The following is a 24,703-nucleotide window of genomic DNA, read 5'->3' as shown; positions in this document are numbered from 1 at the left end:
TTGTAGGGTACATAGAGGGAAAAGTGTCCTGTTGTGTAAATGAGCAAAACCATTGTGATGCTACAAGACAAAAATAGCTGTGGTAGCGAACAGTGGTTTTCCAGAGTCTTGTTAATGGACTGGGACCCAAAAAGGGCATTCTTAGCTCCAGCCAGGAAAATCCTTGGAGGAGCCAGGATGCACTAGTTTGTCAAAGACTTGCAGATGTTTTGCTCTAAGCTATTTCATGATCTCAGAATTGCAGTTGGCTGCATATATGGAAATAGCTGAGCCTTAAACATATTAGTATAAAGCCGTTCTATCTGATCAATGCTAGCATTAAGGAATGTTTCCTGGTTGTTAAAGGTGACTCTGAGAAATATTAGGACTATAGTAATCTCTGTCAAAGTTATAACCTATATTGCTGTAGCAATGTGTATTCTCCAGACAGACCAGTGTAGCACTCACTAGTAACACACTCCTTACTAAGCTTTCCTCATAACGAACATGTTTAAATGCTTAGCACTTTCTTTTTCTCCCAAACAGGACTGCAGGCACACAACAGAATAAACTGTGGTATGGTTTACTAGCTCTGGGCACACTAATCCTGTATTCTGTAGCTGTGGCTGCCTTGGTTTTGATGGCTATCTTTTACACACGCTCTGATGGCTGTACCTTCAACAAGATCCTGCTTGGTGTGAATGGTGGCCTGTGCTTCCTTATTTCTTTGGTAGCCATATCACCTTGTGTCCAGGATCGTAAGTATGCTGAATCCTTTGTCTGTGATTTGTTCTAAGGCTTCACATTTCAGTTAAGAGCTACTATGGCTGCTAGTGCTCCTAATGACACCAGACTTACTCAGGATGGTGCTGTTCTAACATGGGGTGATGTTGATATAGTTTCTGCCAGCACACGTTGCCATCAATCTGCCTAGCCCAGAGGTAGGCAAAATACAGCCTATGGGCTGGATCCAACCCACCAACTGATTAGATCTGGCCCATGCTCCTGGTGTTCCCCCACAAATTGATTGTATTCAGCCCACAGCTGCCCCCACAGTGCTCTGAATGGGGCCAAGCCCCACCTGGTCCTGCCCAAGGCAGCCTGGCCCCAGCTCCAGCCCCAGTCAGCATGTACAGCTCCCTGACGCGGCTGTTCCTAGTGTGGCTGCAGCTGCCTGGGTACTGCTTCGTTCCCCCCACCAGCAGGTTAGCATGGGAAGGGTAGTAGGCATGGGGACATGCTGGGCATCACACACCTAGCCAGGCAGGGGGGAAGCTGCAGCTGGGTTTCTCCTGCCCCAGCATGCAGGGCTCCAGCTCCTGGCTGCCTTCCACCCTCTTAGTCCACCTGGCACAATGAGCAGGTATCTGCAGACGGCCAAATGGGTGGAAGGTGTCTGGGTGGGCCAGATAGTGGGGGTGGACTGCACCTGCACCACACCCCCGGGCAAGCTCTGCTGCATGTGCCCCCTAGGGCAACCCCTCCCTCCCCCCACCCCTGGCCAGTCCCAGGACATAGTTTGCAGGTAGCCCCCCCACACCCACCCAAACACCCCACCACGTATCCCCTCCCTCCACACACAATATACAAGAGTAAGACTTTATTTTCAGCTCTTGTGCAATCGCCTTTATACACCCTAGTTAAATAAAACATAAATCAGGAGAAAAAATGTTACTTTAATTTTATTTAAACATGTCATACTGTTAATAAGGCATCTACTACATGGCTGGTTTTTTATTTATAATTTTTTTAAATGAGATCTTCTAAAAGATTTTGTGGCCATAGATCCACATTTCACTCTTCATGTCCCCCCTACTTCACCAGGACCTCTTGTTGATAGTATTTTTCACGTGCTGGAGCTGGAGACGTCAGTGGTTCAAATAATTCCATAGTTAAATACTAACAGGGTGCATCTACACGAGATGCTAACTACGCAGTAGCCTAATAATACTGCATAATATTGTGCCGGGCAAAACGTGTACTAATACTCTACTGTGCAGTAGTATTAAGCTACTGCGCAGTTGGTTACAAAAAACCCATGTGCCAGCACTACTGCACAGTAGCGCAAGTTATTGCACATTGATTTAGTACTTGGTTATCCGAGTACTAAACTTAATACCCATTAATGCGCATTAATGAACATTTAGACGCACCCACAGGCAACTTATATCATCCTATCCAGACAGTAGTTTTTGCAAGCCATGCATTCTGTTTTTATATTAGATAATATTGGTTAGAACACAGGCTTATTTCTTACAATTTGGGAATTTGAACACTTCCTAGAGCAGCCATTGTGAAGGGACAGAACGGACATGTGCATCCTTCAGACAAAATGGGTCCCATGTGGCTGACAGCTTTGTATGGCTTTCAGGCAAAGGATTAAAAAAATATTCCCTGTGTTAAATAAAACAAAAAAACCCAAAACTGCACGCTTTAAAGAATTAAATTTGCCTTCCAATTTATTTAAAGTGATGAACCAGTCACCAGCATCCTAATCTTTTTCCCCTCCCCTCCTAAAGGTCAGCCCCATTCTGGTTTGTTGCAGTCAGGACTCATCAGCTGCTATGTCATGTATCTCACCTTCTCAGCTCTGTCAAGCAAACCACCAGAAACTAGTAAGTTATCTGAAGCTCTTGGGGCGTTTTGCATCAAAAGTGAGTGTGTATACTATAGACTGTCTATATAGGTGTATACCTATAAACTATCACACCATGCCAATCCTACATAGACAGGGGCTTAACGCAAAGTACAGTAAACTCTCTGGCAACCTCAGATGTGTCAGGAAAAGCGGCAGCCGGGGCCACTCAATTAACCAGCATATTTTGTTATCTGGCATCCCCCATTCCCAACGCCTCTTCTCCCACAACAGACTTACCAGCCAGACACTGCTCTCCAGGCTTCCAGGCTGTGCTTGTGGCTGCCTGCATGCTACACTGCGGTGCATTCATGCGGCATTTTTTGGTGACATTATCGGCCACATCAGCCAAAAAGCTGATTGACATTATCAGCAATTTTCCTTGTATCGGTGCCGATACGATATGTACCGATGTATTGGTGCACCTCTAATTGCTACAGTTGGTGCTCAATGATGTCATGGAACAAAAGAATCTTAATCCTGATTGGATATATTTAGAGCAGGGGTTGGCAACCCCTGCCCCATGTGCCAGAGCATGACTTGCAAAGGAATTATATTTGGCACACATGCCTCAGGGTGGACAGCTGGGAAGGGGCCCAGGCTGCACTGCCACAACAAGGATCAGGACTCTCGTGGCTTGCCCGCCATCTTCCTGGAGGTGCATCTGCACCTGCCACCAGCAACAAGCCAGGCTGGGGCTCCACAGACCCTGGTGTAGCTGCTTGCAGCCTTCCTACTGCCTCTCATGAGCAGTCTGGGATCTGTGGCGGGCAGCAGGGGCCTGCCCAGAGCCTGGGCCAGTTGTGGCAAGCAGCTAGGAAGCTGCAAGCAGATGCACTGGGGTCCACAGTTCCCTGGCCCAGCTTGTTGCTCCTGGCAGGCACACATGCACCTGGGGCAGACAGCGGGAGAGCTCAGGGGCCTGATCCTTGTGGCAGCAGAGCCCAGGCCCCTTCCGTGCCATACACCTTGAGGCACGCGTGCGCCTGTCGCTGGTAACAAGCCAGGCTGAGGCTCTGCAGACCCTGATACAGCTGCTTGCACCTCCTGGCCACCTACCACAGCCAGCCCAGGCTCTGGGAAGGCCCCTGCCGCCTGCCACGGAGCCTTGGCTGCTCACAGCAGGCAACAGGGAGGCTGCAAGCAGCTTGACCAGGGTCTGTGGAGCCCTAGCCTGGCTTATTGCTGGTGGCAGGTGAACGTGCGCCTCGGGGTGGACAGCGGGGAAGGGTCCCAGGCTGCACAACAAGGATTGGGCCCCTCACAGCTCCCCCGCCATCTGCCCCTTGCACGCCACATCTTCCAAGTAGAGGTTGTGGGTGTTTTGGTACTGTGCCCAAAGATGTTGCCAACTCCTGACTTAGAGTTATTGTACTCCTTCATATGTATTTTTAGTTCTTCCGCATTACAAGTCATATGTACAGAGCTCCCTCACATCACAAACCCTGATATAGCCTTTCTAACACTAGGCACCCTTTTACACTTGATTTTAATTTCTTCTTCTTTCTATTGATTCTGTACTTGGAGGTTTGCCAGATTGGTGAATCCAGTGAGAAGTGATCTGTTTTCCAAGTGATAGAATAGATTTGTTATGATTCAGATTTATTGCACAGAAGTACTTCCTGTAATCTCTTCAATGCTAGGTTAGTCTTAGCTCAATTACCAATGCAGCAGTAATTAGAAAAAACTATATAAGGAAAGAGTTAGACGATTACCATCTTATCTCTAAGCAGTGGCCCATCAGAAAACATAGGAAATAACACAACTCGTAGGCCTGAAGAAACCCTGAAAAACTTGTATCGTTTAAACAGCTAAAGTGTCTGTGGGGAAACAGAACTGAATTCAGGTTATTTTTGGCTCTAGAGTTTGAAAAAAATAAAAAAAGATGGGGCATTCATGATACTAAAACAACGTTTCCAATGTATTCTCATGTGTGGTTGTAATCCTGCTCTTTGCTAATGACTAAAACATGGAATATCTGTACAGAATAACAGTGAAAACAAGTGTGGCTTTGCATTTAAAGGGCACATACTTTAGCTGAAAGCAGATGCAAATCATAAAGCAAGAGGGCCTGTACTCTGGGATATCAAAGGCTATGCTGGCATTTTGCCAGCAGTTTGAGGGCAGTACTTTTTATTTGTTTCTATCTTTAAATAAAAAATGCTCATAATCAGTACGCTGGTTCTGTTCTCTGTATGTCATTCCAGGAATAGGAAAGCCATGTCATTGAGCGTGTATTCTTAACCAAACTACCTTTTGAAGCTCCCCTTTTTTGTGCAGGTTAATTTGCCTCCAACTTCACAAAGGATATAGTTTGTAAGAGCATCTCCAAATGTTGGTGTCACTTGTCTCTCAACTGCAGGTCAGCATTGCTGATAAATCCCCAGCTTCTTTGCTAGTCAGTTCAGCAACTAACACAGGGCCTAAAACCTTTCTGCTCTGCCCCAGTGAGCTAGTAAGGTACTGAAATGTAGTATTTCTTGGAGTACGGAACTAAATCTGGCAAGGTAATGTTAGCTTCCTATCCTAGACAACCTTTCTTTTAAGAAAAGAGAGAGAGAAATGAAATCCAAACCATTCTTACTGATGTCTCAATTAATAAGCCTGGCTTTTTTCTAAATATTTTCTTGAATCTGAAACTCTGTGTAATGTGGACTGAATTTTAGTAATAGTGTTCATTTTTTTATCTTTAAGTCCTGGATGAAAACAATAAGAACATCACAATTTGTGTACCTGAATTTGGCCAAGGGCTGCACAGGGATGAGAACCTGGTTACTGGACTGGGTACTACCATTCTGTTTTGCTGCATTTTATATTCTTGGTATGTATGTTTCCATATGTATCCTACTATAAATGGAATCTTATACTCAAAAAGGTTTAGGTTTGTGTGTGCGTGATGCAAGTAAAACACTAGAAGTTAAAAATGGATAATTCTAGATGCAATTTTCCCCCATAGTCAGAGAAGCTGGAAGTTTCTTCTCAAATGGTCAGCAATGTAATAATTACAGTTTAAGGTGCAGTGAGTTTAACAAGACTAGATTTGTTCATGGTCAGCCAGGTGATGAGCCTGGTGGGCAGAGAGGATAAATCAAAAGCTGGACAGATCCAGAATTTTACATTTTTTATACGTGCATGGAGCACTAGCAGAATCCTGAGTTAACACATTAATGTCATAGGTGTATCACTGGCTATATGTTTATTAAACAATCAAAATACTACTTTACATGTCAAGTATGTTCCCACAATTAGATAGCATTTGATTCCTAAGCTATGTTTAGTCTCAGTATAACATTCATCTAATGTGGTTGTATTGAGCTGGCCCAGTAACTACAACTTCTGATGAATCTAGACCTTTCTAATTCTTCCCAGCTGCCTGGCCATTGTAATTAATTCCAGCAGCTACTTGTGTGTGCGGATGTAGCCAACTCCCAAAGAGTCTTGCATATACTGTGTCTAGGAGCTATAGCCTCCTCAGAAGGATTTAATTCTTCTGGGCTCATCTAGCAGGACCTACACTCACGATCTAATATTCTGTAATAATGAATGGGCAAGTCCATATAGTCTGTTGAAGGAAAAAGTTTAAAAAAGGGTTGAAGCAATGCAGTGTCATTGGGGTCTACAAAAGAAGCTGCCCCAGGATGTCCAGCTATAGACTCAGGCAGATATCATTGCTTTGGTTTCCACTCGTATTTTGGAAACTTTCTGAATTGTAAAGATGAGAATTTTCACTTTGAAAACAATATCTGATATTCTGAAGAAAGTAGCAGTGTCTTCCTCCATCAGCAGTGCAGATTGAACACTGTAGTAATCATTTCTGTTCCACAGCACAGCTGTCTAGCTGAACATTGTAAGGACTTAAATGCAAATATAGAACAGTTCTGTAAGAATATATACACATACAACCTTTGAAAAAAAAAAAGGAAACATTTACTGTCCACAAGACTGGAGTGATACATATTTGTTCGAAAATAAAAGCTGCTGTAAGCTGCCCAAGCAGCAGCAGCAGCTCTCCCTCCCTTTAAAAACAATTAGGTTTGTATGTTTGTTCATGCCCTGGGTGGGCTAGTGGAGAGTTTGCATAGCATAACTTGCAAGAGAAAGAATGGGCAGGAGAGTTGGTTCCAAGAAGAAATGGAACATGAACTGCCCATGGATTGTCTGGATCTACACTGTGGGATTATTGACTAAACCAGGGATTCATAGATTCTAGGGTCGGAAGGGACCTCAATAGATCATCAAGTCTGACCCCCTGCATAGGCAGGAAAGATTGCTGGGTCTAGATGACCCCAGCTAGATGGTTATCTAACCTCCTCTTGAAGACCCCCAGGGTAGGGGAGAGCACCACCTCCCTTGGTCCCTTGGAGGTGTATTGGACCAAGGGAGGGCAGTATTGACACCCTTGGACTAGACAAATAGGGTTTCTGGTAACTAGCTTCTGAATGTCAGTTAAACCTGCATGCTAACTGAGTTGTTTCCTGTACAAAGTTTTGACTGGTGTTTCCATTCAATATTGGTCAAAGTAACTGCTGTAAAATTACCAAGCAAGAACAAAACCTCAGTCACATAGCAGGAGAGAAACTGTTTCGAAATGCAAATCATTGTGTTTAGCTTTTATGTTGACTGTCCATGCCTGGTGGCAAGAGCATCAGCAGAAATGGTCTAATTTAAGTTTGTGATTGTAACATGAGTAAGTATGTCTTACAGATTTAATTTGCACAGAATAAACTTTTTTTAGATTTAGCACTTGTTTCTGTGTCTTGTAGTATTGTTTAATTCAGTGGATGAAAACCTTGAGCCCTTACTAGAAAAGTGATTTTTTTTTTCCCAGCACTCTAGAAAACAGGCTTATACTAACTATTTTTGCTTTCTGTTCTAGTTTGACCTCAACTACCCGTGCGAGCTCTGAAGCACTGCGAGGAATATATGCAACACCTGAAACTGAAGTGAGTTACCTGTTCCCTGCATTATCCCTGTAATGGGCTTCGCCTCCAGGGGTGGCGGCAGTACCCACTAGGGGCCACGCTGTGCCTGTTCTCCTACTCCAGCTTCCCCAGTCTGGCCTCACTCTCTCACCTGCCACATCTTGATGTAACATATTTGCGAGGCTGCCTTCAGAGAACTGGAGTTCAGTTTTCAGTGCCTTGGCCCATCCTGCTCACCAACAGCTGCCAGTCAGCGAATCTTCACACCTTTAACTCAAGCAGGGCGCGCGCTCTCTCTCTCTCTCTCTCTCTCTCTCTGCCTTTTGGGGCACTAACTTCTCTAGGCTCTTTTCCGGGTACTAATTTCTGCTCAACACCCCAAGTCACAGCCTGGATTGTAGGCAGGCTCCAAGCTCACAGCTAAAGATGTCAGCATGTCTCTGGCCTCCGCCACTCTCTCTATGCTGGGTCTCTGGCTCTGCATCACTGTGCTGGGCCCTTGGAACATAGCCCCCAAATTGTGGGATACCTCACTGACACAGTGATGGCACCCTTTTGTGGTTACCTCCATCCCTTTAAGCCACTCCAAACCTAACAGTGTAACATAAACCGCAAACAGCAACAGAAACACATAATTTATGTCCCCATACAGTACACCTGCAGAGTTCCTCAGGTTGTGAGGATCTGAGCTAGTCTGGTCTCCAGGCTTAAGTTTATATGGCCTTTCTTCTCCCCCCTTCTGAGGCCCAGGTTCTGTTAACCCCCTCCTCAGCAGCCCAGTGTTTACTACCTGCAATCTGAAGGCTGGGTTTTGCAGTCTCCCTGGCTGTGCTGCCTGCACCTACTGCCCTTTGCAACTAATTTCCTTGCAAGCTACACTTGCTCTGCCACCATAACAGGGCTCTTTAGCCCTTTGCTGGTAGCTTACTGCCACCCTGTTGTTACTTCTTCCAAGTAACAGGGAAGGGGGTTCCAGACTGCTTCCTCCCACAGCATCTCTGTGCTGACTACCCTGCTAGCTTTTTTCTGTTGTATGTATGATGGCTATAGAACCTGCAGCTTAAAAGGGTGGTGAAGTATAAAAGCCTGTTCCCATGACATGCATTCCCTTTTACCTGCAAAAACTGAATTATCCAAATGTTTCTTGAAGTCCCTACCATATGGATTGGCCCCTGAGCAGCTGCTTCTAGTCCTTCTGAGGGCTAAGCTCACTGATCACAAATAGCATGCAGTTATTCTTGCAATTTTGTGATGTTTTTTTTTCCTGATGTTCTACAGGCTTCCTGTGAGGATGCAGTTTTCTGCTTTATCTAATTCTCTCTAAACTGGGATTTAACTGTTTTCCAGAAGCTTGCATCTTCTCAAGTCAAGATTGCAATAGGAATATAGACAGATATATTTGAGTTGCAGGAAATGCTGATTTGAAAAATATTCGAGAAGGGCAAAATATGATCAAAAGTATTAGAGTTTTTATGTCAGAGCTTGTTGAAGGTCTCCAAACCATTCACTTGCTGGTGTGTTGTGTTCTTCCCCATGGCCCTTCTTCTTGGTATCCTTACAGGGAAGGACACATTATGGATTCATAGATTTCATAGACATTAGGGCTGGAAGGGACCTCGGAAGATCATCGAGTCCAGCCCCTGCCCAAAGGGCAGGAAGTCAGCTGGGGTCATAGGATCCCAGCAAGGTAAGCATCCAGTTTCATCTTGAAGGTGTTCAATGAAGGCGCTTGAACCACCTCCGGTGGCAGGCTGTTCCAGACCTTGGGGGCTCGGACAGTAAAGAAATTCTTTCTTATGTCCAGTCTGAAACGATCTTGAAGTAGTTTGTGACCATTCAACCTCGTCATCCCTTGGGGGGCTCTGGTGAACAAACGTTCCCCCAGATACTGGTGGTCACCCCTGATAATCTTATAGGTGGCCATCAGATCACCCCTGAGCCTGCACTTTTCCAGGCTAAAGAGCCCCAGGGCTCTCAGCCTGTCATCGTAGGGTCTGCTTCCCTGACCTCTGATCATGCGCGTGGCTCTTCTCTGGACTCTCTCAAGCTTCTCCACATCCTTTTTGAATTGTGGAGCCAAAAACTGGACGTAGTACTCCAGCTGTGGCCTCACTAAGGCCGAGTACAGGGAGAGAACGACGTCCCGGGATTTGCTTGAGAAGCATCTATGGATGCAAGCCAGCATTTTGGTCGCTTTACTAGTCGCAGCATCGCATTGCAGGCTCATGTTCATCTTGTGGTCAATGATGACCCCCAAGTCTCTTTCTTCCATAGTGCTAGCCAACATAGCACTGCCGAGCCTATAAGGATGCTGCGGGTTTTTTTTCCCAAGGTGGAGAACCTTGCATTTATCGGCGTTGAACACCATCAGATTCTCGTCCGCCCACTTGCTGAGCCTGTCCAGGTCAGCCTGGATAACCTGCCTGTCTTCTGGTGTGGATGCTTTGCCCCAGAGGTTGGTGTCATCGGCGAACTTGGCCAGTTCTGATCGCTTCTGACTCCAGTGTCCACATCATTAATGAAGATGTTGAACAGTATGGGTCCAAGGACAGAGCCTTGGGGGACCCCACTGGTCACAGGACACCACGATGAGTGACTTCCATCGATTACTACCCTCTGGGTCCGACCCCGGAGCCAATTTTCCAGCCAGTGGATCGTGGAGGACCCAAGGCGACAATTGGCCAGTTTCTCCAAGAGGCGATCATGGGACACCAGATCGAAGGCTTTTTTGAAGTCAAGATATATGACATCAATCTCTTCTCCCTTGTCCAGGTGATAGGTCACCTGGTCGTAGAAGGAAATGAGATTGGTCAAGCAAGACCTACCCGCAACAAACCTGTGCTGGCTATCCCTTAAGATGTTGGCGTCGGCCAGTCCATTAAGGATGGCCTTTTTAATAAACTTTTCTAAGATCTTCCCCGGGATAGAAGTCAGGCTGATGGGCCTATAGTTAGCCGGATCCACTTTCCTCCCTTTCTTGAAGATAGGCACCACATTGGCCTTCTTCCAGTCTTCGGGCACTACACCAGAGCGCCAAGAGTTTTCAAAGATCCGTGCTAGAGGCTGGGCTATAATGCTTGCCAGCTCCTTGAGTACCCTGGGGTGAAGATTGTCAGGGCCAGCTGACTTGAAGGTATCCAGCTTCTCAAGATGTTCCTTCAGAAAGTCAGCATTAATGGAGAAGCATTAATGGAGAAGTATAATAAATTAATTTGTCATGCTAGGTATCAAAAATAAGCAATTACTTTCCATACATACACTTAATAGCTTCACATTTAAAAGGCACACTATAATGAATGTCATCAGTTCCTATTATAAAAGGCTGAATTCCTGCTTCCATGCTAGCCCCCTTTTGCTTGTTAGTTGCTGCAACTCTTCTCTTGGGTCACAATGGACATATTTGTTCATACTCTCCATGCTCATCCATCTTTCAGTAAAGACAAAGTGATTTGAACCACTTACTACATGTGAGCATTCTGAAAACCCAAGTTCTCCAAATCCTTTTGCTCAAAAATTTGTGCACTTTGCAAACTTAATGACTCAACCTGAAAAATTAGTTACATTTTAAAAATATTTTAGACCTGAGGACTTAAATCACTGGGTAGCATAAAAATCTGCTTTCTGGCAGTCCTGAATGTTCTCTAGAATGGAGGCTCTCTTTCAGCTTTCAAAAAGTGTTGCTTCTAGCCTTTCTCAGTTGCAGTGTAAATATACTACAGTAACGAACTTTGAGCACGTGACAAGCATGCATGCCGTGTTTATTTTTTACATGTAAAAAGTGATAAATACTGGTATATGACACAATTCTTTGGAGAATAGCAGCTCTTGCTTACTGCTGAATCTCAAGTAGATACTATCAGCATTACACCTAGCAAGTGGTTAGTACTTTAGGACTGTGTTTGCATGTGTGCCTAATGGTGACCCTCTGTGTTTGATTCCTATGCATACTTGTTGCCTGCTTGACAGTCATTTGTGCAGACTTTGACCTACAGTCCAGGTCTTCTCATTGTGAGAGGTTGAAGCGGTTAAGCTCTTGTGTGTGTAGAATGCACTTTGCTGAATGGAAGAGGCAGGCACTAGCTGGCACAGCTAGTCTGTCTGGTAAACATGGGTCATGCCTGAAGAGGTCGAACAGTTGAGCTAGAGCACTCAACAATAGAATTATTTCTAGATCATTTGGGTTTAAAGAGCTGTACAAGAACTGTTGCCCATTGCCAGTCATTTCTTTACATTTTACACGCAACTAATTGCATTCTGATTGTCTTCCCTGTGATAAAAGGCTTTTGTCTTCTGCCCAGAAATGTAAACACGATTCTGCAGCTGCGTGTGTTGTACAGAGTCTTTCACCACCTAAACTACAGACAATTTAGCATTATGAAGGGCTACTTGTATGCATGCCAACAGTACTAATTGCATCAGTTAATGTTTCAAGCCCTGAATTTCTGACAAAAGCATCTGAAGAAAACGCGCTTTCTTTGGGAGGAACCTGGCATTCATTTCAGGATCTTGTGGGCGTATAATAGAAGCTAAAGGCAGAAGCTATTGTCTAAGTTTACTTTAAAAGCAAGAAGCCTGTTAAGCCAAACCATTGGAAAATCACGTATTTTCCTTATTCAAATAAGCTACTAGGCAGTTAAGCAGGACATCTGCTGTTCGTGTCTCTGTATGTAGAGATTATATTTAATTATGCATATTCTATAGGAAAATGCTTGTCTCTACTTTCCGTTAATAGACATTACAAACTTGAAAGTACCCACATCCATTTCTTGCTATGTGATCTTTATTGGCCTAAAAATCTTTAAATAGCAATGGCAGCACAACAAATATTGGAGCTGTATGAAAATGCTAACGTGCTTCTGCCATAAAATATGTGCAGAAGCATAAAATAGGGGAAATGCACAATAAAGATGTAATCTTATGTATTAAGGGGTGCGTCTACAAATGTGTGGACTGTGCAGTTGTTACTGCACAGTCATGATGCTACATGGGTTTTTTCTCATGCTGCCGCACAGTAGTGTTGGCATAACGTTTTGTGCCTGGCGACATAGCATCTCATGTAGATGCACCCAACAGATAATGGAAATGGGGGAAAAGGGATGGAAATAAACAAATGTATTTTGGAAGCATCTGTGCCACCAGTGAAGAAAAGCTTCTAAATTAAGACATGACATTTGTCAAAAAATTTCTTTTCTTGCTTAAGTAAAAATATTATAAACTTTTATTGTTCTACCCCTGACTCCGGCCCTCCAACTACTAAAATTCATTAGCAGCCTAGTTACATTTTTCTCTCTTCCAGCTGCAGTCCTGCCAGATGTGGTAGGAACCCCTGCAATTTAATTGTCCTTGTGTCATCCTTTCAATAAAGAAATGTTATGTAAACATTTACAAGTCTGAGGAGCCGACTACAGTGCCCAGCCATCTTATAACACAGCTCCACTGTAGCTATATAACACGGTTGCAATTTGGATGTTGGGTTTTGGATAATGTAAAATGATCACGTGCAATATTTCCTCATAGTTAATTGGCATCAAGCCTTATTAAGGAGCTTCCTGGTTTTTCCTGATAAGTACAAACCTCCAGTTTTAAGCTTAAATTAAAATAGACTGTTGTCCTTTGTCAAGAGAAGGCTGTTTCTCTTAATGCATAAAGTCTCAATTTGGTGTCTCTCACAGGTGGCTCGTTGCTGCTTCTGCTGTACACCTGATGGAGATGGTAATCATGAATTCCCTATATCTTTTACTTTGGGTATGGCTTTCAACATTTAGACCAAATCAGAAAAATATGAAAGCAAGGATTTCTGTGCAACCCCACGCACAGACTCCTTAATCTGATAATGAACTGAGACTGCTTCAGCAGCATGAAGAACCTAGAAAATTAAACTAAAACTAACCTGAATTTTTCTCCAATTAAGAGAAGTTTCTATTCTTGCCTATGTGGTTAATCTGTTGTTAGATTTTCTGCATTACATGTAACAGCACAAGAAGGGAAATATTTCAGTAAAAGAAGTAAAACCACGGGGTTATTAATTACTTGCAGTCCATGTTTTAAAGAAACAATCAAAGAGGAATCTTGGCTCTTAATACTGGTAGGTAGAAAAAGGGAGTGTCTTTTTGTGTCTGCCAAACTTGTGTGTTCAGCCTTTGTGAGTCAGCCTCAGCTCCTTCTAAGCTGGTGTAGAACAGTGATTCTCAGCTGGGTGATGCAAGCTGCTTAGAAGGGTGCCATGTTGCCTGGCTCCTGTGAGGAGGTAAGCGCTGGCTCCTCCATATGCTGGGCATCCCAAGTCCATCCAGCACCGTTCACCATAGCCCTTCCCAGCAACTCTGGGAGCATGAGGGGAGCAGGGGAATGAGCTGAGCTGAAAAGCTCAACCCCTACTTCCCAGTGCCAACTGCCCCCATGATCTGAGCAGCATGCTTTGCTGCAGGTGGATGTAGGGCCACTCTTCTTCAGCCTGGATCATTCCCCAACTCCTCCCGTACTCCCAGAGTTGCTGGAAGGGGCCATGGAGAATGGTATCTCTGGTTATTGGCATTCGAGTCCCTGGAGGAGCAGCTGTGCTGGCAGGAGCAGCACTCACCCCCTCAGAGAGGGAGGGGCTGGATGGGGGTAGGGGCAAGAGCAAGGCGTGGATCTGCCCTTGCTGCCTTCACCTGGCAACAGTCTCTGTACCAGCAGCCACTGTCATGCTGCAGGAACAGGTGCCTCCTTCAGGGATCTAATGACCAACCCATAAGCTACCCAATATGTCCTACCAAGCAGCCCCTGCCAGTGTTGTGCACCACCTCCTGCCATACTGTTAGGGATGCCCTGCCCTCCTGTAAAATCCTTTTAAGGGTTCCACAGGGTAGAAGAATGTAAGTACACTAAGAAGTACATGTCTTTAAATGGGGTGCTGCTAAATTTTCAAAAATTATGGGTGGGGAGCAGGAGGCTGGAGTCTAAATAGGTTGAGAACCATTGGTGTAGAAGGACCAGTGGAAAACCAGTTAGTGCACCCATGGGCTGCAGCCCAATACTGCTGGGACTTTCACTGTGGAATTGGGAAGTGGGCTGTGAGACCTGTACAGTGCCTAGAACAGTGGTTCTCAGCCATTTTAGACTCAAGATGCCTCTTGGAAAATGCTAGTTCTTAGCTTTCCCTTGGTTTTTTTTGACTGTAGAAAAACAGCAGAGCAATTCTTTCTGAGTTCTTTGCAACAGGACCACAGCTAGTCAGAATATTTTGAAAATGTGAATTCCAGTTTGAAACCTCTGGGTTTATCCTGTGAATCATGTGTAAGACTAAGGACAGACATTACACACAAACTGGTTTAAGTGATCAGAAACTGGTTTAAACCTGTAACAGAACATAAGTTCAGTGCACAAAATCAGTTTGAGATAAATCTGGTTGAATGTAGTATAAGATTTAACTGATTGAGCTCAAACTGGTTTATGCAACTTCTGTCCCAGACCCCTTCCTGGTTTAAGTTAAATCAGAGTCCCCCAGTATCCCGGCATGCTCTCTGAGCCGGGTGGGGCTCTCTGCTGCAGCAGAGCAGGGCTGGCCTTGCCCCTCTGCTCCCCAGCCCATGCAGGGACAGGCAGGGGTGGGGGCCTGGCCAGACACTGGCCATGGAAGGGAGCAGGGGAGAGTTTTTTATTCCCCACCACCCTTCCTCCATCCCACTAGCACAACCTGCATGTCTCCACTGTCTGCTCCAGCAGCCCCAGGTAGAGGCCTGGAGTGAACTGGCCAGGGAGGGGTGTCCTCCCTCCTCCCTGTCCACAGATCTGCAGCAGTTGGGGGTCTGGCCAGAGGCCGGCCGGTAGGTTCTTTTAGGCAAGGGGGCATCTGGCCAAGGGGGCAGGAGGGGGCTTATCCTGCTGCTTGGCCCGATGCAGGGAGTGAGTGGTGGCGGCGGACGGGGCGGCCAGACCTCAGCTGAGGTCCCCCAGGAGCAATGGGGGTAAAGTGGAGAATAACCTCCTGTCCTGTCCCCTCACCTGAGGGGAAATGCTGGCTGGTGTTTGGCTGCACCCTGGCCCCACTACTGCAGCAGCAAGGCGGGAGCGCCCAGCGGACCCCGGCCCGGGTCCATGCTGGTGGGACAGGGTGGGGGGAATTAAATTCCCTCCTGGGCCAGTTCACTCCAAGCTACTATCAGGGCTGGCCACACTGCCCCCCACATAGCTTCTCTGCAGCCAAGGGCTGCTCTAGCACGCCCCAGCTCCTGGCCTGAGCCACTACAAGCCTTTGCCAGCATTTCATGAACATCTGTTCACTTGCAAATTGGTTCAATCTAGGCAGGTTAGACTAACCTGTAAGACTGAATCAATTCAGGCTCTGGCTTTTTGAATGTCTGTCCCTAGCCTAAGTGTCTGCACACCTGGTAGTACTAATATTGTGTGGCATCCTGTTTGAGAATCACTGGCCTAGAAGCTCAGGAAGCATGGGCAACTGGTGCCGCCTTAGTCAGGCAGGGCACATGCCCTTCCCTCAGCAACCAGTCAGCGACCACGCGTCAACTGGGGGGTGGTCCTCCCACAGCAAAATTTACCATCCGGTGAGCGGCCGCCCCACTCCCAGAAGTGGCCACGGGGCTTCCGGAAGCAGCTGCAGCCTATACCCGGTGCTCACACTCCCCAGCTGGCGCTCTAAGGGGGGCACCAGTGCTCCTGCCTGCCCCCCCGCTTCATCACCTGGGTGGGGAGTGCGGCCTGACGGGGGATGCACCAGCACTCTCAGGGGCTGCACGTATGTCCCCGTGTACCCCCTACATGTCACCACTTTCAAAAAGCCTCCCAGTTGATTTAAGATCTCACTTGGAGGCAACATTTAATCGTGAATTTGTCCTGTTCATTTAAATGATCATTTCAATGAGATGTAAGCACATATCTAAAGTCAAGGAGATGTTTAAGTCTTCTGCTGAATAGGAATACTTGGCTGAATTGGGTGTAAGATTATTCATTTTAATCAGTCTCCTAGGATGTGACTTCTACCACTGTGCCATTCTTTGTTTGAATTGTGAAGAAACTTTTTTCTTGTCTTGTTTCCTGTTTCATACAGCTGATACGGAGGAGCATGCTGTAAAAAGGGGAGGTCAGACTGTAATTTATGATGAAAAGAAAGCCACTGTGTACAGTTATGCCTACTTCCACTTCATTTTCTTCTTGGCTTCTCTTTATGTGATGATGACAGTAACCCACTGGTTTCAGTAAGTACATTTTGAAAAATTTAAAGGGTAAGACATTGAGTGTTAATGTCGCATTAATTGGGCACTCAGTTTTTGGATCTTCAGATCTATTCCCATAACTGGAGAAGTCTCACAAATCTGGTCCCTTAACTGGAGAGAGGGAAAAGACTGGTTTATCCTGGCTGGTCCCCAAACAAGTTCTCAATCTACACGTGGATACTGGCCTCTTTCCCAGTACAAAGTTAGGCTGCTTGAATCCGTTATTGTCATAAAAAATAAAAGACGGTTGCAGTCCACAATAGAAGGGTATCTGTTTTAAGTGCTGTGTGGTGGGTGTGTGGGGTTTTAACCTTTTCTCTTCATCTTTCTCAGTTATGAAGAAGCTGAGATTGAAAAAATCTTCAGTGAAAGTTGGTCCATCTTCTGGATTAAGATGATCTCGTGCTGGGTGTGCGTCCTGCTCTACTTATGGACTCTCATAGCACCTCTCTGCTGTCCAACCAGACAGTTCTCAGTGTGAAGATTTTCCAGAGCCATTTATTCTGTTATAAGTATACCACATCAGTCATTTTTGATGGAGGTATCATCTCAACCAGGCATATTAATGTGGTGGTTAGTGACTTTTTCTGTCAGAAGAAACTCTAGAGCCGAAGACTTTTATTAAACCATTTTTAACTTTGTAAACAGATGAAGTCCCAAGGAACATGCGTCTAGTCAAAGGTGTTGCAACACTGGTGTAGAAGGGGAAGGAAAATGTGTAATGTTGCATATACTAGAAAATGTAAAGGTTTTTGAATAACTGACAATCTTCTATCGAAACAAAAGTAAAACAAAACATAGTGTAAATGCATTTTCCTTCTTGAGAACACCAGGTGCCTTCTAGCCAAAAAAAGTTATTACTTGTACTGTCAGTGACATCTTTTTTAAAAGGAAAGTAATCATGATGCTGATTCAAACTTATCTTGTACTGCACACCAATTGATACTAGCCTCCAGGAAACTTTTTGACAGAAGCATCTACGTGAAAAAATAGCAGATCAATAAGTATTTGACTACAGTGGGAGTTGGGCAAAGCATCTGCTCAAAAATGGCTTCTCTTACTCAATATATTAAGTTATTGTAAACATGGAATGAGAAAAATGTATCAATGGCTATAGAAATATTTATTATATTAACCAAAAGGCACCTTTTAATTAGTTTATTATATGAAAAGAGTGGTGAAATGGATTTCAAACATTCAGAGATTATAGATACTGTACAAGAAAATAGTGGTAAAAACCTCTCAATTCAAACATCTATGTAAGCAAAATATTTATGTAATTCAAGAACTGGTCCAGTTGTCAACGAAGCATTAATGCTGTCTGTGCAGCTGATAGTCTAATGTAGTTCTGAGGGATTTGCTTTGTAAGTGCCAGCTGAGTGCAGGCTGAGAAGTTTATCCAGGGATATTATGCAGGGTACATCCTTGATTCTTTCTTTTTTTTCCTTTCTAAATTGAATGTGTATCACTGACAGAGGAAGTGCTGAGCAAATGTAAGTGAATGTTTCCAGTCACTCTTAAACCTCAAAAATGAAAGTTTAAGGGTATATTAACCTGAACATTATTTCTTTCTTATCTCTATCTAAATATTTCCTTTGCCACAGCCTCATTTTTCTGTCTTCCCTAGTCACTTTGTTATGCTTTAAAGTTCAGTGATGATCAGCAAAAGGGACTGTGCATAATGCCTTCTTCTTATTCAACCTGCCTTCTTATTCAACAGACCTGTGCACATTTCCTGGGATATAAACTTATTACTTTTCTACTCCTTTTGGCTGTTCTGGGACAACAGCACTATGGGGGTGGGAGCTAGAATATTTTAATTACACATTTTCTCAGAGACTGGACAGCTCTTATTCCATTTTCAGAATCCTCATTGCTAGAATTTGGGCTAGCGATTTAACAACCAAATCTCAGCATGAATAGAACATCCTTGATCAGGAAAATTACCTGCTTGGTGAACACTGTAAGATTCAGTGTCATTTTAGTTGCTTTTTATGATAGAAGTATACTTGAAAGACTTCAGTTGCTAAATAGATGAAATATAATTTGAAGCTTCTGAATGTCCTAGGTTTTAAATGCAACTATTTACTATAAAATTTTAAAAATCCATCAACTATGATACGGCAAGAAGTGACCAGTTCTGGGCTGGCATGTCTCACTCTCAGTAGCTATAGTGTAATGTAGAAAAGCACAATATATTGAGACAAGTGGTTTGTCAACTTGCCATCATGCCTTGATCATTCTATACTGCAATAACTGTGGCAGTTATTTTACTGCACAGCTGATAAATTGTCATCTGCTGGGGGTCTTGTTCTGTGAACACTTTCTCTCTAGTGTTCTCACTGTGCCTACCTGGGCACTGAGGTGTATCTTCTTCCTGCCTGCCTGTCTCCTCCTAAACCTCTTCCATAAACAAGCCTTACTCAAATACAGCCTACCATCCACGATGGCTCCCAGTATTGCATTCTAGCAGTTCAGATCAACACGAATGTTCTTTAAACTAAAAACATAATTTAAACACAGTAAAAACAAACTTATCTGTCTTTTGGGAGAGACTGGACACCACTTGGCCCCAAGTCATCTAAGTTAAGCGGTTTCAGGCTTCTCCTTAGAGCTGAGAGGGGGAGGCTGGGGTTCTGTCCAATTTGGAGCCTAGAAGGGTTGAAATACTCCAAACACTTGCATACTCCTTCCACTAGCAAAGTCTGCAAACTTGGCACAGTTCTAGAGACACATCGGCCTTTCCCTTTGTTCTTAAGAGTTTCCATAGCCTCAAAATTCCCACTCTGCTGTGATTTGATGGAGGATTTCTTCTCTCAGGAAGTGAATCTGGTCTTTTCTCCTCCCATTTAGACCTTGCTAAATAAATAAATGAAAAGTAGTGTAAATAAATGTTGCTGTTAACAGAATGGCAAATAAGTAGTTTTGTGCATTCTGATTGGTTTTATTTCCATTGTGGGGCCTATACAGATAGCCCCTCGTACCAGCTATGAACTTGGGAGGGTGCTGCGAGTCTAGCCAAGCAGATCTCTGCACCAGCAGGTTATGCATTTACAATCTAGTACAGCCCCTCTTTCAGGCAAGAGCGTAAGAGTCCTGAGATGAGACTGTTTGGGTGCCTTGCCCAAACTGTAACAGTAACTGTAGACACTAGGGCGGGGTTAGCAAGGTATGGCCTGTGAGTTGGATCCAGCCCATGAAGCCACAGGGCTTAGCCTGTGCTGGGACCAGGCAGCTGGAAGCTATGTCTGTGCTGCTGCCTTTTCTCCTGCTCCCTGCCTGTAGTGTGGATGTAGCTTCAAGCCTGTGAGGTGCTGTGCTGCAGCTGGAATGTGGAAAGTGGGGGCTGGCAGCAGTGAGGACATAGCTTCCAGCTGCCCAGTCCCTGCACAGCTCTCCAGCAGGGTGGAAGCTGCACCTTTGCTGCAGCCAGGGAGCTGGGGGAAGTGCGCACACACATGCACGCGCGCTCTCTAGCATGCATTGCTGGAGCCACCCAGCTCACTTTGAACCAGGTTGTTCTAGCCTATGGCTTGTTAAAAGTCCCCAGTCAATGTGCTAGGATGTGTGTGACTGAACTGATATAATAGAAATGACCGATTCATTTTAAAGTAAACTTTAAAGTCATTTATTGCCAAAATGTCTGGCTGATAAAAAGCTTATTAGCTGAGCTATATGTTACAGAAATTAGAAGCACCTTGTGGAGTTTCAAATTCTTCTAGTTTGGTACTAGAACTGTGAACCACTATTGAGATGCAGAGAATTCCTTATACAAGCACCTGTACAGGTAGCCTTGCAGTTCTGTATTTAAATTTATAAAAAAGTTTTAATGGTTAAAATACCAGTGTGTTTGTAGTATGAAACAACCCCTAGGCAGATTACTCCAGACCAGAGAAGGTCAGCTAGTATACTGAATTATGGTGTTAATACCGTTAATCATTCTTTGTATCTGATGGGCTGAATCTCTTCAATCATTGCCCATAAAATGGATCATCTCTATAGGGTATCTTCATCTTGGCCAACTGAAGGTTTTAGTCAGATTCAGAAATCCAATCCAAAAGCAGTATCTCTCTGCTATTACACTTTTTATATGCATATTTGCATTCTCCTTGTAGTTTAGATTAGATTATTTAGGGAAATAGCTATTTCCTACAGAAGAAATTATGGTTGCAGAAAGGATAAACCTGTAAGGCACCAGCAACTCTGCCTGCTCAGTGCTTGCTGCCGTGGTCTCTCCTTGTACAGGTCTTCCATGCATATGAGTTGGGGTCCTGCTCTGGGGGACTTCCTCAACTTAGTTTTTGAGGTGTCCAGGATGAAGGATAACTAAGATCTTGCCCTCCCTCCTGAATCCAGGATCCCCACAGATTTAGTTCAGCTCATCTGGGGTTTATGAAGTAGCGTGTCTGGCAACCCAACAGCATATACCATACTGAAGGAGGCCTCCATTTCTTGAGAGAACCAAAGGCTTCTTGAAAGTTCCAAGATTGTAAATTTGATCCTGAATACTTTTCTTCGTTGTAGCTGAAATTCTAATTGAACTTGGAATAATCATTCATTCCCTTATTTTTGTGATTAGTTTGCCAAGAAAGCCATTGTGGTTGCCCCAGTTCACTCTTAGCTTCATCTCAAATAGAAGCCAAGGTGACCTTTGAGAGCAAGCCTCTGAACCCAAACATCTAGATTGCAAAACAAGGTAAAAAAACCTTTACTAGAAATCCTGGAGAAGCAAAAGGATTTGTCTCCTATACTGCAGTTGCCCTCAGTGTGACAGGTCCTCAAGGTATTCAGGCCCTTCTAACAGGTAGGTACTGAAAGGAGAAGTGCTTTATTGTTGGAAATAAAAATTGTGCTTACAATTGCAAGGACTGTAAAACACTTTATGTTCAGACTCTATTTAAAATTGACTGGCCTTTATAAAATATATTATGCTTTTCCATTTAATTTAGTTAAAGCCTAATTGGATAGTCTGGATTTTTTTCAGTAGACCAATCAGAATGCTTCCATTTTATCCCGCTGAAACACATTGAGGAAGGAAGCTTTGGAAGCAAGCTGCTTTCCTGAAACGGGTAATTTATTGTTGCTATCCTGTAAGTAGTGCAGAGGTCTTTTCCTCTCCTAATCATAAACACTGCACGTTATTTATTTATTTATTTATTATGTAGCACCTTTTGCAAACTCCAGATGTGTTTATGAAGTTGCAAGCTATGCACCTATAAAGATAATTCTCCTTGCCTTTAATGCCTTTAATGGGGGCAAATACTTCTATCAGGAAAACAACTACATCATTAAAAAATTAGTTTCTGGTAAAACATTTTTCCAATCAATGCATCAGGAGAATGTATGTAATTAGCATGTGCTCACCCTGCTTTAATTAGACCAACAGCCTGTGATGTTCTAAAACCTGTCGTGGAACTTTTGATTGGATCAGTATCCAAATAACCCACTGATTTTTTTTTCTTTTACTACTTCTAACACTGTTCAGTTCTGTCCAAAACGAGATTAAAACCCAATATGATGACAGTCCACGTGTATTTATTGTCTGAGCTGGCCTAAGGAGAAATGGCACCCTGGGGGAACTTGTATTTTGGTGTCTCCCTCCTGGTGTATTGCCCACCCCCCGCCCTCCAGGTCAGCAGCACTTCAGGTTGTTTCATTCTCCAGAAATATTCTTATTTCTCCTCCTTATGGTCTGTGGATCCCAGTTTGCATAGCCAGCTCTCCCCAGTGAGAGAAGCTCCTAACCTACATAAAAGTGGCCAAATTCTTACTTGACCCCTAAAACTGGGGTGTTTTCAATGATGGTAAACCTCAAAGAGTGCTTCTCTCACTAGTAAGTCTCTTATCTGCTGGATGAGGTAAAAGCTGGAGCAGGGTCTTGAATGGGAAATGTGAATCAGTGCTAGTATTTAAAACTGACTCAGCTGTGCTAAAATGACTTATTTCTGATGCCTGTAATGGAGTCTAGTCCCATTCCCTATAACCTCTTCGAAGGAGGGAAATGTATCATGAATGCAGTGGATTTTATTTAGTTTTTATAGTTTTGTATAAACTTTGTCTCTTGATACTGGTGCTTTACATGATCCTGTCAAAGGGAATCGCAGGGATCGTGCATGGCTTTTTTTTTTTACTGTTTTGACTCCTATTTTTGTACTTCTGATACCTAAAGGGCACAGCACCCACAAAGGGGGAGCGTTCAGAGATTATTGAACTGACACACGTGTGCCCGTACCAGTAGAGTCCTTAAGTTCAATGGCTGAGACTGGCATGGTGACTCACTTTCTAACATCCGAGGATAGTTTGGAGGTTTGAATAAGACCTTAAACCTATTTACCTTACTAATCACAAGGATTTCTGGTATGACTTAAAAGCTGTTCCACAGCTCTGATATATTATAATGAAATGATAGTGTATAGTTATTTAGTATTGAAAATAAATTGGCTTTTTTCCCCGAAGTCACTTTGATTGCTTTGACTACTGTAGATCATAAGCCATTTGCACACATATTTTAAGAAATGTGGTTGTCAGTTTGGGAACCTTTCCAGCATCCTAACAAATGCTCTGGAAGTTTTGAGCAGTCAGATTTGTGGGGTGCAACACTAACTGTATTTTTGCCAAAGAGTTTTCGTTCTGAAGCCAAGACGAAATTTGGATGGCTATAAAGAAATCATGTAATTCATACTGTCATTTTATTTTTTCCCTTATTGAAATATACCCAGGTTTTTAAATATTGCTGGGCAGTATTGATGAAAACCTGATGTTAAAAAAGATAACATGGGAAGTATCTTTTCATTTTGAGCCTAGTACCAACATTTATAATATACAAGTTCAAAAGAAATACAAGGTTCATTTGCATATTTTGTATTTAGCACAAATCAGTTCAGTTTAATTTTGTATTCCAGGTTCAAAACTGGATACAAAAGATTAAAAAAACTAACTTTTGTTTTTAATGGCAATTTTTAATTTTAAAATATTTTTTTAAAGTTCTTTAATATATCAAAGGAGTTTTTAATCTCTGTATTCTCTTTTTACAAATTGTAGCCCAGTGAAATAGAGGTTTACTAGCTTTAGCTTATTTAACAGTTTATTAATGTTATGATCTCTAGCTATTGTAATACTGTTTTGAATTTCGAGAGCTGTTGAAGATTTCAGAACTTAAGAACAATTCAGTTGTAAACACCTTTGCATTTTTTAAAGCATGTTAATAGTTTTTCTATGAACATTTCTTTTGTACATTGAGTGAATATGGTGTCATAGATTTAATATTTAATGGACCAATAAAGTTCTACTTATGTTTGAAACTCCTGAGAGTTGCTTTGACATGAATAGAGATGCTGGAAATTTAACTGATAATTGAATTAAAATGTCAGTCTTTATTCTAGTTTTGGCAGCAACTGCTTAACACTAGCTCAGGCAAAATTCATTCTTTTTAAACCTCTAATTGGGCTTGGTGATTGAGAAAATACCAGTAGCCTGTCTTGAAACAGGTGGACTTTGTACAGTACCTAAATGAAATACCTAAAATAACTGTATCTGTTAGATGTGACATTTTCACTTTTCTAATCTCAAGCCTTCTCTACTCTTTCTGAACAGCAAAGTTGTGGGAGGGGGACATTTTGAGTTGGAAGCCTTGTTGAAGAAAATGGTGCATTTCAGGTGGAACCGGGTGCTTCACAGGGTTAGTTTCCTTACTTACCCCTGTAAAGTAAAGGCAACACTTCTTCTGCCAGCTATGTGGGACAGCTGATGAATGAGTTGAAGAAATGGCACACTTTGAAGTAAGAGATGCAGCACAGCTGAGCAGCCTGTCCGTAATTCAGCCACCCCCTATGAATTACATAGGTTGTGAACCACCTGGATACGAATGAGCCAAGTATCTGTTACCTGTTGCTGTTGCCTGCTGTGTGTCTTCTACCCAGCTCTGCTCTAGTCTTCCCTTAGCTGTTCAGCTG

At 43.5% G+C, this 24,703-nt stretch overlaps 1 protein-coding gene across 3 annotated transcripts in view; it reads left to right on the top strand.

Moving 5' to 3' along the window:
- Positions 1-24,048, top strand: part of SERINC5 (serine incorporator 5) — a 55,956-nt gene extending 31,908 nt beyond the window's left edge. For all 3 annotated transcript variants that reach the window (XM_025201383.1, XM_025201382.1, XM_025201384.1), the window contains 7 exons: positions 526-737; positions 2,499-2,594; positions 5,309-5,435; positions 7,491-7,557; positions 13,209-13,248; positions 16,586-16,733; positions 17,085-24,048. In XM_025201383.1, the coding sequence (XP_025057168.1) occupies positions 526-737; positions 2,499-2,594; positions 5,309-5,435; positions 7,491-7,557; positions 13,209-13,248; positions 16,586-16,733; positions 17,085-17,232 (838 nt within the window). In that variant the 3' untranslated portion in view covers positions 17,233-24,048. The remainder of the gene's footprint in view (positions 1-525; positions 738-2,498; positions 2,595-5,308; positions 5,436-7,490; positions 7,558-13,208; positions 13,249-16,585; positions 16,734-17,084) is intronic.
- The last annotated feature ends 655 nt before the right edge of the window (positions 24,049-24,703 follow it).

The sequence above is a fragment of the Alligator sinensis genome, unplaced genomic scaffold (genome assembly GCF_000455745.1).
Source record: "Alligator sinensis unplaced genomic scaffold, ASM45574v1 scaffold159_2, whole genome shotgun sequence".
In the NCBI taxonomy this organism is placed as follows: domain Eukaryota; kingdom Metazoa; phylum Chordata; order Crocodylia; family Alligatoridae; genus Alligator; species Alligator sinensis.
This window is presented reverse-complemented; position numbering and strand designations above follow the sequence as displayed.